Source organism: Leucoraja erinacea, chromosome 19, assembly GCF_028641065.1.
Source record: "Leucoraja erinacea ecotype New England chromosome 19, Leri_hhj_1, whole genome shotgun sequence".
NCBI lineage: Eukaryota > Metazoa > Chordata > Chondrichthyes > Rajiformes > Rajidae > Leucoraja > Leucoraja erinaceus.
This window is the reverse complement of record NC_073395.1, coordinates 4,206,521-4,218,933: the sequence shown is the minus strand read 5'-3', so window position 1 is coordinate 4,218,933 and position 12,413 is coordinate 4,206,521. Positions and strand designations below refer to the sequence as shown.

Here is a 12,413-nt window from a genome sequence, read left to right as displayed (position 1 = left end):
GTACGGGGATGATCGCTGGTCGGCGAGGTCTCGGTGGGCAGAAGGGCCTCTTTCCGTGCTGTCTGTCTAAAGTGGTGGCTTGTGCTGAAAAGCATGACAGTGTCTTGATCAGACTCCGTTACTGAGATCTGAGTGGAGACGAGAGCTACATCTTTGGATAACGTGTGTTTCTTCCCTTCAAAGAGCTTGGCTTTGAACCCAGCCGATGCCTGGTCTGTTCACTCCCTGGCGCACATACACGAGATGCGTGCAGACGTGGAGGCTGGACTAACGTTTATGAAGCAGACGGAGAAGAACTGGATGGTAAGCATTAGAAAGCCGAGGGGGGAAAAAACGTGAATCCTGATCCCGCTCATCAATATATGCCAGGGCACCAAAATGTCAGTACACTTCTCCATGGGAATGGAGGGGTTTAAACGGGGCACTGTTCTGGGTTGTTGCTTCACCCGTCTGATCTTCCCAGTGGCCAGGCAGCTCCTGAGGGAAAAGCTGTTGCCACTGCACCTCTGGATTAGACTTTCCAACATGTACATTGGAAAGGAGATTGGTAGGAAGGAACTGCAGATGCTGGTTTACACCAAATATAGACACAAAAAGCTGGGAATAAGCCAAAAAATGCTGGAGAAACTCAGCGGGTGAGGCAGCATCTACAGAGCGAAGGAAATAGGCGACGTTTCGGGTTGAGAGTTTCTCCAGCATTTTTGTCTGCCTCCCAGCTTTTTGTGTCTATCTTTGGGTTAAACCAGCATCTGCAGTTCCTTCCTACAGATCCCTTAAGGGTCTCGACACGAAACGTCACCTATTCCTTCCCTCCATAGATGCTGCCTCACCCCCTGAGTTTCCCCGGCATTTTTGTCTACCTTCGATTTTTCCAGCATCTGCAGTTCTTTCTTAAACACTAAAAAGCTGGAGTTACTCAGCGGGTCAGACAGCATCTCTGGAGAAAAGGAATAGGCAACGTTTTGGATCGAGACATCCCATCGGAAGAAGCGCCTCGACCCGAAACATCGCCTATTACTCATCTCCAGACATTCTGTCTGACCCGCTGAGTTACTCCAGCTTATTGTGTCTTATCTTTGGAAAGTAGGTTGTAGAGTCGTCTTCTTGCTTCCCTTCGTAACCCAATTGGTGATGTTTTCAGCAACTGTTGCAGTGAAGCAGGATACAAGATACAAGATACAAGATACATTTAATTTGGGATACAGGAATAAAATGTTCTAATTTTAAGCAGCTACCCCTCACCATTTGTATTAGTAAAATGTTATTGTCATGACATCCTGACTCTCTTGTCAATATAATTACTAATAACACTCAAATCTGAAAGTAAATAAAACAGTGGCAATATTGTATTAGTGCTGGTTCAAGATTAAATCCTCCCACAGACGGCAGGTGGCATTTATGCTGTCATGTGGCAAATGGTTGGGGAAAAAAAGGTAGAAAATAGGTTTAATTTATGGACGTGGTTTATCAGTTATTGTCTTTTCAATCTATCCACAGAACTCTGACATGCTTGCCTGTCATAATTACTGGCACTGGGCCCTCTACCACATTGAAAAGGTTTGTATGTGAATGAATGAATACGTTTATTGGCCAAGTATTCACATACAAGGAATTTGCTCTGATGCTCCGCACGCAAGTGACAACCACATACAGTGGCAGTTAGGAATGACACATTAAACATTAATAATAAAACATTATCGATCAAACATGTGAATTAAATAAAATACCAGAGCAAAAGGAGGCTACAGATTTTTGGTTATTGAGTAGAGCTTCTACTCGTGGAAAAAAGCTGTTTTTATGTCTGGCTGTGGCAGCTTTGACAGTCCGGAGTCGCCTTCCAGAGGGAAGTGATTCAAAGAGTTTGTGAGAGGGGTCAGATTTGGACTTTTGCTTCGTATGAACGCTTGTTTCATCAGAAAAAGAGGGACACACACAGACACACACACACACACACAAACACAAACACAAACACACGCCCCCCCCCGGGTCACTGGACAGGGAGACACCGCACGTCACTACATGCGTCATGCTGTGTTACGAGCCGACCACCTCTTTTCAGGCTGTGGCCAAAAATGTCGCCCAAGTGGGACAGGCCCTTAAATCTCCACTCCAGCCCTCCACCTGCCCACGACCATGGTCATCGTCCCTGTTTGCATCGGCAGGACTTTGAGAGCCATGGGGGTGGAGTTTGATTTGCCAGCTACATCAAGTCAAGTTTTTTTTTGTCACATACACATACGAGATGTGCAGTGAAATGAAAAGTGGCGATGCTCGCGGACTTTGTGCAAAAAGACAAACAAACAAACAAACAACCAAACAAACTACAAACAGAATGTAACAGAATCGCATATTCTTTTTCATATTAAATATTGTGGGCGGAAGGGAAAAGGGAAACAAACAGCAATTTAAAAAAAAAACAAAGAGAACATGCCCATGTCTGCCCTGTACAACACTCGGTGAACCTGATTTCGCCAGTGATTCCCTCTCCATCAGTGCCATCCACGCCTCTCCGTTAGCAAGTAATGTGCTCTATTCTCCTCCACATAATGTGCGCTGATGTTGATGGGGATGAGATTGGAAATCAGCCTTGGTTTGATAGAACGGCAGAGCAGACCCAAGCACATGTATGGTCAACTCCTCTTGCTATTTCTTGTTCGTTTTGTTCTTGTGAAAACCTCATTCATGTTGTGCCCAATTGATCTGCTCCACCTGCAGGGGGAATATGAAGCTGCGCTCACCATCTACGATGATTACGTGAGTATCAACTAAAAACGTTTTGTCAAAATCCTCCATTACTGGCTTGTTTTGCAAGTTGTACAGGTTATAGAGTCGTTTTAACTTAACGTTTAACCCGCGGCTCTCTCCCCCGGTACAACGTGACAATAATCCACCCTAAATGTTGAATGCTTCGGCAGTTGGTGTGCAGTCTGGAGATCAGGAGGATTGTTCTATTAACAGTGGAAACAGCTATTAATTCAACCTGTCTGCCATTTTCATTCTCCTGTTATTGACGTGAAAAGATGCCATTATGTGAATGACGGTTCTCTCTGTGTGTTACCTGCTTTATCTTGGTGCTGCCACTGGGGAAGGGTGGGGTGGGGTCCTACAGGGATGAGGTTAGAGGGGGTAACGCATCCCCATGTGCCCCCCCCCCTCCCTCCACCTCGTCGTCCCAATTGAACTGGTTCCTTTATATTTTCTTCCACTCTGAATGTTTTTTTGTTTGTTTTTTTTAATTCAACTGACGATTGTTGCATTTCCACACTGACTCCAAAGCTGTTCCTCATTCGGCATTTTGCAGATTGTGTTTGGATGAGAATCACCTGAAAAACTGCCCCCAAAAAGTGAAGCAATCTGAAGTGATGACCCAGCTTCTTTCTCCACTGATGCTGCCGATTAGGCGAATAGTTCCTGCATGTCCGTTTGATTCCAAAACTTAAAATTAACCAAGAAGGTGGAGGTGGATTCAAGTACTCATTCATTCACTATTTTGAGGGCTCCAAATCTCTATATGCGTAAATGGAAACATAGACTTAGAAAATAGGTGCAGGAGTAGGCCATTCGGCCCATCGAGCCTGCACCGCCATTCAATATGATCATGGCTGATCATCCAACTCAGTATCCTGTACCTGCCTTCTCTCCATACCACCTGATCCCTTTAGCCACAAGGGCCACATCTAACTCCCTCTTAAATATAGCCAATGAACTGTGGCCTCAACTACCTTCTGTGGCAGAGAATTCCAGAGATTCACCACTCTCTGTGTGAATTTTTTTTCCTCATCTCGGTCCTAAAAGATTTCCTCCTTATCCTTACACTGTGACCCCTTGTTCTGGACTTCCCCAACATTGGGAACAATCTTCCTGCATCTAGCCTGTCCAACCCCTTAAGAATGTTGCAAGTTTCTATTAGTTCCCCCCCCCTTCAATCTTCTAAATTCTAGCGAGTACAAGCTGAGTCTATCCAGTCTTTCTTCATATGAAAGTCCTGACATCCCAGGAATCAGTCTGGTGAACCTGCTCTGTACTCCCTCTATGGCAAGAATGTATTTCCTCAGATTAGGAGACCAAAACTGTATGCAATACTCCAGGTGTGGTCTCACCAAGACCCTGTACAACTGCAGTAGAACCTCCCTGCTCCTATGCTCAAATCCTTTTGCTATGAATGCTAACATGCCATTCGCCTTTTTCACTGCCTGCTGCACCTGCATGCCTACTTTTAATGACTGGTGTACCATGACACCCAGGTCTCCTCCTTTCGTAATCGGCCACCATTCAGATAAGTCTACTTTCCTGTTTTTGCCACCAAAATGAATAACCTCACAGATATCCACATTATACTGCATCTGCCATGCATTTGCCCACTCACCCAGCCTATCCAAGTCACCTTGCAGCCTCCTAGCATCCTCCACACAGCTAACACTGCCCCCCAGCTTCGTGTCATCCGCAAATAGATTCACTGGAGACTCAAGGGACTGCAGATGTTGGTTTACTAAACAATGGGTGCTGGAGTAACTCAGCGGGTCAGGCAGCATCTCCAGAGTGTGTGGATAGGTGACGTTTCAGATTGTGACCCTTCTTCACATATTCACTGACTTTTCCAGTTTCTCGAATGGGCTTTAGCAGAATGATAGGGAAGTGGATGAGAGTTATCCACAACGATGCCACTGACACACGCACGCACGCACGCAGTCTCTTCGCCTTTCTCTGCCTGACACCTTGTCCGTGATGCTCTTGATGCAGATTTACAAAAGGTGCTTCTCGGTTGGAGCAATGCTGGATTTAGTGGATGCATCCTCCATGCTGTTTCGTCTCCAAATGGAAGGTATGTTCTTATTCTCATCAACAACGCAAAATTGAAAAAAAATGTGTTCAAACCTGTTCATCCCTGCCCACCTCCTGTGAATCATATCCAGCATTCCAACCTTGCCTGTAGGACTATTAACCCTCTACCATACCCATGTGCCTTGTTGCCATGTGTCATATCCGCTTGGCAACCAGTGTCCAATTTGCCCAGGCTCATCACAGCACCCCCTTATCTACCCTTGTCGCCATTCATATAAAAACCTGTCTTTCTGTTTCAGAAACAATAGGGATAAGCTCATGTTTATGAATGTTATACTGCACGAGCCCTCTGCCCAAATCAGATTAGAGCCTCTTCCCATTCTTGTCCCAACTCACAATGCAAGTACTCTCTCCCCCCCCCACTCCTGCCAACAGGTACATGGATAGGACAGGTTTGGAGGAACATAGACCAAACGCAGGCTGGTGGGACTAGAGTAGAAGGGGTGTGTTGGTCGGTGTGGGCAAGTTGGGCCGAAGGGCATGTTTGCACTCTATGATGTTCTCTATGATGTTCCCTCGACCAGATAGTTGGCAGACGGGAATAGGTGGGGCCCAAGCAGTGAGTGTTTAGGGCACCTCACCTGCCACTAGCTGCCACCCAGAGAAAGATCCATATGTTTCGAGCCTGCAACGCCATTCGAGATGATCATGGATGGGATACTGAGTTGGATGATCAGCCATCATATCGAATGGCGGTGCAGGCTCGAAGGGCCGAATGACCTCTACTCCTGCACCTATTTTCTTCTATGTTACTATGTTCTGCATAAGAGGGCAAGGTCATGGGTGTGATGTTGAGGAGAACGGTGTCAGTGGGTGAACTTTACAGTTAGGCAAGATAGCAAGATTTTAGGAAATCCCAACATGAGAACTAGTGTTCGGAGCTACTGACTACAGAAAAGAATACTCTCTCAGCATTTGTTTTTTTTTTATAATGATCCACATACAACAGCTTTACTGTGTTTAAGAAGGAACTGCAGATGCTGGAGAATCGAAGGTTACACAAAAAAGCTGGAGAAACTCAGCGGGTGCAGCAGCATCTATGGAGCGAAGGAAATAGGCAACGTTTCGGGCCGAAACCCGGAAGGGTTTCGGCCTGAAACGTTGCCTATTTCCTTCAGGGTTTCGGCCCGAAATGTTGCCTATTTCCTTCAGGATTTCGACCCGAAACGTTGCCTATTTCCTTCAGGGTTTCGACCCGAAACGTTGCCTATTTCCTTCAGGGTTTCGGCCCGAAACGTTGCCTATTTCCTTCAGGGTTTCGGCCCGAAACGTTGCCTATTTCCTTCGCTCCATAGATGCTGCTGCACCCGCTGAGTTTCTCCAGCTTTTTCAAACCAACAGCTTTACTGGGTCTGGTAATGAAATGTTTAGAGATAATCAAAGAACGAGTTGAATCGTAAGATTGGAACAGAATTAGGCCGCTCAGCCCATCGAGTCTGCTACGCCATTCGATCCTGGCTGATCTCTTTTTCCCTCTCAACCCCATTCTCCTGCCTTCTCCCATAACCTTTAAGGCCCTTACTAATCGAGAACCAACAATTCTCCACTTTAAAAATGCCCTTTATCTTACTGACAACACTCCCTCCCCGCAGGTGTTAATATTGGTGATCGCTGGAAAGAAGTTGTCAAAGTTACAACGAATCACTCCAAGGATCACATTCTCATCTTCAACGATGCCCACATCCTGATGTCCCTCTGTGGAGCGAAAGACACGGAGATAGCAGCTCAGTTCATGGCTTCACTGCAGGAACTCGCCCAGTAAGTAGCCCGATCCATCTGGCAAAATAACCCAGTGGTGGATGGACACACTCAGCGGGCCAGGCAGCGTCTACGGAGGGAAATGGACTGACGCCATTTCAGGTCAGGATTGATGGAGTAGGGAGGGACAGAACGCTGGTGAGGGGAAGGGGTGAGGCAAGGAGTTAGCAAGTGATGGGTGGACATGCCGATAGGTGGAGCAAGTGACACGGGTGCGAGGTGAAATGGCGATAAAAGGGCGGCAGTTGTGGAATCAGACAAGGAAGGAAATGGAGGAGTGGAATGTGATACCAGAGGGGGGGGGGGGGGCATTGGCTGGGGGGGAAGTAAGAGGGGGTGAGTGATGAGTGGAAGAGGAAGGGAAAGGAACGGGGTGATGGAGAGAGGGAGGAAGGTGTGCTAATGAGGGAGGGTGCAACCAGATCCGGAAGTGGCGGCACTGTTGTACAGCTGCGGCTCGCCTGCAGTCCGTCTGTTGTTTTTTTGTCTTGTTTTAGCTAAATTTTAGTTTGTTGGGTTGTGTTATGGGGGGGGGGATACATGTTTTTTTGTCTCTTCCTTCGGGGGAATGCGACATTTTCTTGTCGTATCCCTCTTCTCTGCCTCCGTCTGCGCTGAGGCTGAGGCCTAATGGCGGAGCTGGCGGTCTCCAACCTGCGACCGACCTCGAGGCTCCGGAGGCAGAGCCAGCCAGGACTTACAACGCGAGGCTGGCCGACTTCGGGCTGAGGCGGCGGCGGCGGCCCGACTCGCTGATGCGGCGTTCCAGCTTTCGGCAGCGGCCCGACTTGGAGCTGAGGCAGTGGGACTCGGAGCTGAGGCAGTGGTGGCCCGACTCGCTGATGCGACGTTCCAGCTTTCGGCAGCGGCCCGACTTGGAGCTGAGGCTGTGGAGGGCCGACTCGGAGCGGAGACGGCGTTCCGGCTTTCGGCAGCGGCGACATCACCACGGAGGTCCGCTGGACTGGAGGGCGGCATCTTCGGCCTGGATCGCCTCAGCGCAGACGGAAATCAAGGAGGGAAGAGACAGAGACTAAGACTTTTGCCTCCACCACAGTGAGGAGGTGCCTGGTGAACTCACTGTGGTGGATGTTAATTTGTGTTTATTGTGTGTTTTGTTATTTATTATTATTGTGTATAACTGCAGGTGACAATATTTCGTTCAGACCGAAAGGTCTGAATGACTATAAAGGAATCAAATGAAATCAAATCAAAGAAGGCGAGGTATTTTGCGTAAACGCCACCTTCTCATCCACACTTGTTCCCCCCCCCGCCCCCCCTACACTCCAGAGACGTTCGTGTTTATAGGCTAATTAGCATCTGTAAAATTGTCAATTGTCGCAAGTGTGTTGGATAATACTAGTGTACGGGGTGATGGCTGGACAGGAGGGACGCTGGGCCAAAGGCCTGTATCTGCGCTGTATCTAAAGACTAGTCTCTAAAGGAGCACTACAATAGTTCAAGAGGGAGAGGGTACCCTTCCCGCTTTGTCAGGGTTGGGATTAGGGTTCCCACTGCCATCTTCCCCAGGCTCTCTGGGCTCGAGCAACAGGTGTCGGTCCACATCTCAAAAAGTAAAATCTGCTCCTCCTGAAAATATTTCTGGGGAAAAAAAGGCATGTCAGCATTTTTTCAGAAAGTAAATTCTTTTCAATTTCCTGTCCAACATGCGTGTCCTTGGCAAGCAAATTACGCGACTGACCTCGTGGTCGTGTTGAAGCGCACGGCCATTGTGTGGCCACGCGGGGCCGGTCTCACTTAGAAGCGCGGAGGGGTATGTAGTTGTGCGCGACATCGCGTGGGGTCCGAAATTTTTGTAGTGAACGAAATCTTGGCACGCCAACGGCCTGTTGCAGAACTGACGGCCAAAGTGGGACAGGCTCAAGACCCTGGCACGACGCAACGTTTCACCTCCAACAGCAGCAGGAGCAGGCAAACGATCGCTGAGCTCGGCCTGGGGCTCACGGCCGTTGCGGTCCGGATCCGCACCCACTTCTACTCCAAGAGCGGGGGCCAAGAAAATTGAAGATGGACACAAAATGCTGGAGTAACTCAGCGGGACCGGCAGCATCTCTGGAGAGAAGCAATGGGTGACGTTTCGGGTCAAGACCCTTCTTTCAGACTGAAGAAGCGTCTCGACACGAAACATCACCCATTGCTTCTCTCCAGAGATGCTGCCGGTCCCGCTGAGTTACTCCAGCTTTGTGTCCATCTTCAAATGCGTCACGTGCTCCAGATGGCTGTGTGTACGCATGTAATCGCGCCCGACCTTCGCGGGACCGTCTCGGCTCAACGCGACTACGAGGTCGCGTAATTTGCGTGCCAAGGGCACGTAAGTGGGACTGATCCTTCAGGCATTGAAGTGGGAAGATAAAAGCTCAGACACGAGAAAAGACTGATGGGTGTTATTTTTGATTGACAGAGCTCCTGGTGAGAATTATCAACACCAGCATTTTCAGGAGCTGGGACTCCCGATCTGCCAAGCCGTCGTGGAATTTGCAAATGGGAATTACAGCCAGACTGTGGATCTCTTGCATCCAGTTCGTTACCAGATCCAGAGGGTTGGTGGGAGTAATGCACAGGTATTTCAGGAGAACGTTCAGAGTGGTTCGGGTCAGCAGAAAGCAAACTCTGCTGACAAGGTGACACTGGGCACGGTCTTCTCAAATGAGGCCAACGTGGCCTTGGGAGGCGGGACTGGGCTAATGGGGTTATTCCAACATTTGACTGTTCACGTTCACTGGTTTAAATCGAAGCTCGGCACAAAATGCTGGAGTAATTCAGCGGTTGAGGCAGCATGTCTGGAGAGAAGGAATTGGTGACGTTTCGGGTCGAGACCCTTCTTCAGACTGAGAGTCAGGGGAGGGGGCGAGACAAAGTGAGACTGGTGGGAGAAATAGGAAGGGGATGGAGAGGAAAAGCAAGGGCTATCTGAAGTTAGAGAAGTCAATGTTCAAACTGCTGGGGTGTAAACTACCCAAGCAAAATATGAGGTGCTGCTCCTCCAATTGGAGCTGGGGCTCACTCTGACAATGGAAGAGGCCCACGGCAGAAAGGTCAGATTGGGAATGGGAGGGGAGGGGGAGTTGAAGTGTTGGGCCACAGGGAGATCAGGTAGGTTAAGAAATGTGAATGTTCACGTCTACAGGTACTTTGGAGCCATTCCTTCAAAATGATCTTCTTTCTTGCAGAGAGATGTCTTTAACCTGTTGCTGATCAATGCTGCTTTAAAATCGGACAACAAACTTCACCACAAGCTGGCTAGGTAGGTGCTAGCATGCATTGTATTTTTACATGGGGGGGGGGGGGGGGGGGGGGGAGATGAAATGACTGTGCAATTATGAAGAGAGATTGATATAATGACTTGTCATGTTTTTAGCTTCTACATTCATGCAGGAAACTGGAATAACGTTTATTAATCAAGAAAGTCAAGAGTTTTATTGTCATGTGCCCCAGATAGGACAATGAAATTCTTACTTGCTGCTTAATTGTATATATGTGTATATATATGTGTGTGTGTGTGTGTATATATTTATGTGTGTACAAGTATAAGGTGCATCAGTACTTTAAAAAAGAAATGGTGCCAGGATCTGGTAAGGGGAGGGATGAAAAATATGAAGTTGGTATATCCCTTTTGCACGGTTTTCATAATAGAGCTTGTGTTTCTTTTCTATGGTCTATTTCTTAACTTTTTTCTCTAACTATTGTTTTTTTTTAAATTTTATTGATCACTCTTTTACACCAACACAACTCTCTCTCTCTCTCTTTCTATTCTTTCTTTATTTCTATCTTTCCTTAAAGCTTAAGCAATGAAGGGGTACAATACGTTTATGTATGTGGCTTGTACTACTGTCATTTATTGTACTAATAAATACAAATATTAAAAAAAAGAAAAAAAGTGTGTATGCATATGTGTGTGTGTATGTATATATGTGTATGTGTGTATATATATATATATGTGTGCGTGTGTATATGTGTGTGTGTATATATATGTGTGTATATATGTGTATATATATATATGTGTGTGTATGTATATATGTGTGTGTGTGTATATATATGTGTGTGTGTGTGTGTGTGATATATGTGTGTATATATGTGTGTGTGTATATGTGTGTGTATATGTGTGTGTGTATATATGTGTGTGTATATATATGTATATGTGTGTATTGCGTATATGTGTATATATATATATATGTGTGTGTGTGTATATATGTGTGTGCATGTATGTGTGTGTATATATATATATGTGTGTGTACAGGGATCACTCGACCCCCGCGCAGCCCCCGCTTCTGGTTTGGTCGCGCTTGCTGCATGCAGGCCGCATGCCGGTGGGACCGGCCCTTTACTGTGCAATCTACTAACGTTTATATTTCCCTCCTCACAACAGGTGCTTGCTGGTGGAACGCGACGGTATGAGACCAAACTCTCTAATGACCGAGAGACTGATCCGCAAAGCCATGTCGTTGCACAGTCTAGAGTGACTCGAGATCAGACGCATGCAACATCAATCTGAATAGATCCACTCAACACAATCCAAACCTGTTAGTCACTATTGATTATTATTAGAATAGAAAATGCGAGAGGGGTTGTCAAAGTAGGGAAGGGAAAAGGAAGAATGGGAGGGGGAAGTAAGGGGGATTCCGGAGTGAAATGTGGATGAGGGCAGGAACGGGAACGGAACATTGGGGAGGCAAAAAGAAGTGGATGATGTGGCCTGGTTTTGGTGGGGGGGTGGGGGTGGGTTGTAGATGGGGTAGAAACATGCTCTTCAGTTAATCAAGTTGACACAGACCCCATAGACCACCCTTTCACACTAGTTCCATGTTATCCCACTTTCTCATCCACTCCCTGCGCACTAGCGGGGGCAATTAACCTACAAGCCTGCACGTCTTTGGGATGTGGGAGGAGGAAACCCACGCGGTCACGGGGAGAACGTGCAAACTCCACACAGACAGCACCCGAGGGCGGGATCGAACACGGGCTCTGCCGGCTGTGCCACTGTGCCTCAAAGACAAAAAAAGTGCTGGAGAAACTCAGCGGGTGCAGCAGCATCTATGGAGCGGAGGAAATAGGCAACGTTTCGGGCCGAAACCCTTTCGGGTTTCGGCCCGAAACGTTACCTATTTCCTTCAGGGAAAGGAAATAGGCTCTACCCGCTGTGCCACTGTGTGGTTCTTTTTGGAGTTTATTGGGGAATCCACTGGAATGTGGTCTTGTTGTACTTTGTGCCTTATTTTATAACCATATAACCATATAACAATTACAGCACGGAAACAGGCCATCTCGGCCCTACAAGTCCATGCCGAACAAATTTTTTTCCCCTTAGTCCCACCTGCCTGCACTCGTACCATAACCCTCCATTCCCTTCTCATCCATATGCCTATCCAATTTATTTTTAAATGATACACCAATGAACCTGCCTCCACCACTTCCACTGGGAGCTCATTCCACACCGCCACCACTCTCTGCGTAAAGAAGTTCCCCCTCATATTACCCCTAAACTTCTGTCCCTTAATTCTGAAGTCATGTCCTCTTGTTTGAATCTTCCCTATTCTCAAAGGGAAAAGCTTGTCCACATTTTACCAGTCTTTGCTCTTCTGATTCCCATTGCTCACGGGAACAAAGACCTGCCCAATTCTGCAATTTCTCAATAATGCATGCGCATGTTTTTTACTTGTCCCCTCTCATTGCAGATTCAGGTTTCATTTACTTTTGCACAATGTGTGTACTCGATGTCTTTTTTTTTTTCCGTGCAGATGCGATAATTGAAAAAGGCAATCTTTAAAAAAAAAATAAAGGAATTCTACGCAAAG

The 12,413-nt window shown here is 47.1% G+C and overlaps 1 protein-coding gene across 1 annotated transcript in view; it reads left to right on the top strand.

The window, feature by feature from the left end:
- The window catches only part of ttc38 (tetratricopeptide repeat domain 38), a 38,446-nt gene extending 26,033 nt beyond the window's left edge, over positions 1-12,413 (top strand). The window contains exons 8-15 of the mRNA XM_055650120.1: positions 184-303; positions 1,498-1,557; positions 2,716-2,754; positions 4,741-4,822; positions 6,435-6,600; positions 9,023-9,182; positions 9,792-9,865; positions 10,988-12,413. Coding sequence (XP_055506095.1) covers positions 184-303; positions 1,498-1,557; positions 2,716-2,754; positions 4,741-4,822; positions 6,435-6,600; positions 9,023-9,182; positions 9,792-9,865; positions 10,988-11,081 — 795 coding nt within the window. The 3' untranslated portion in view covers positions 11,082-12,413. The remainder of the gene's footprint in view (positions 1-183; positions 304-1,497; positions 1,558-2,715; positions 2,755-4,740; positions 4,823-6,434; positions 6,601-9,022; positions 9,183-9,791; positions 9,866-10,987) is intronic.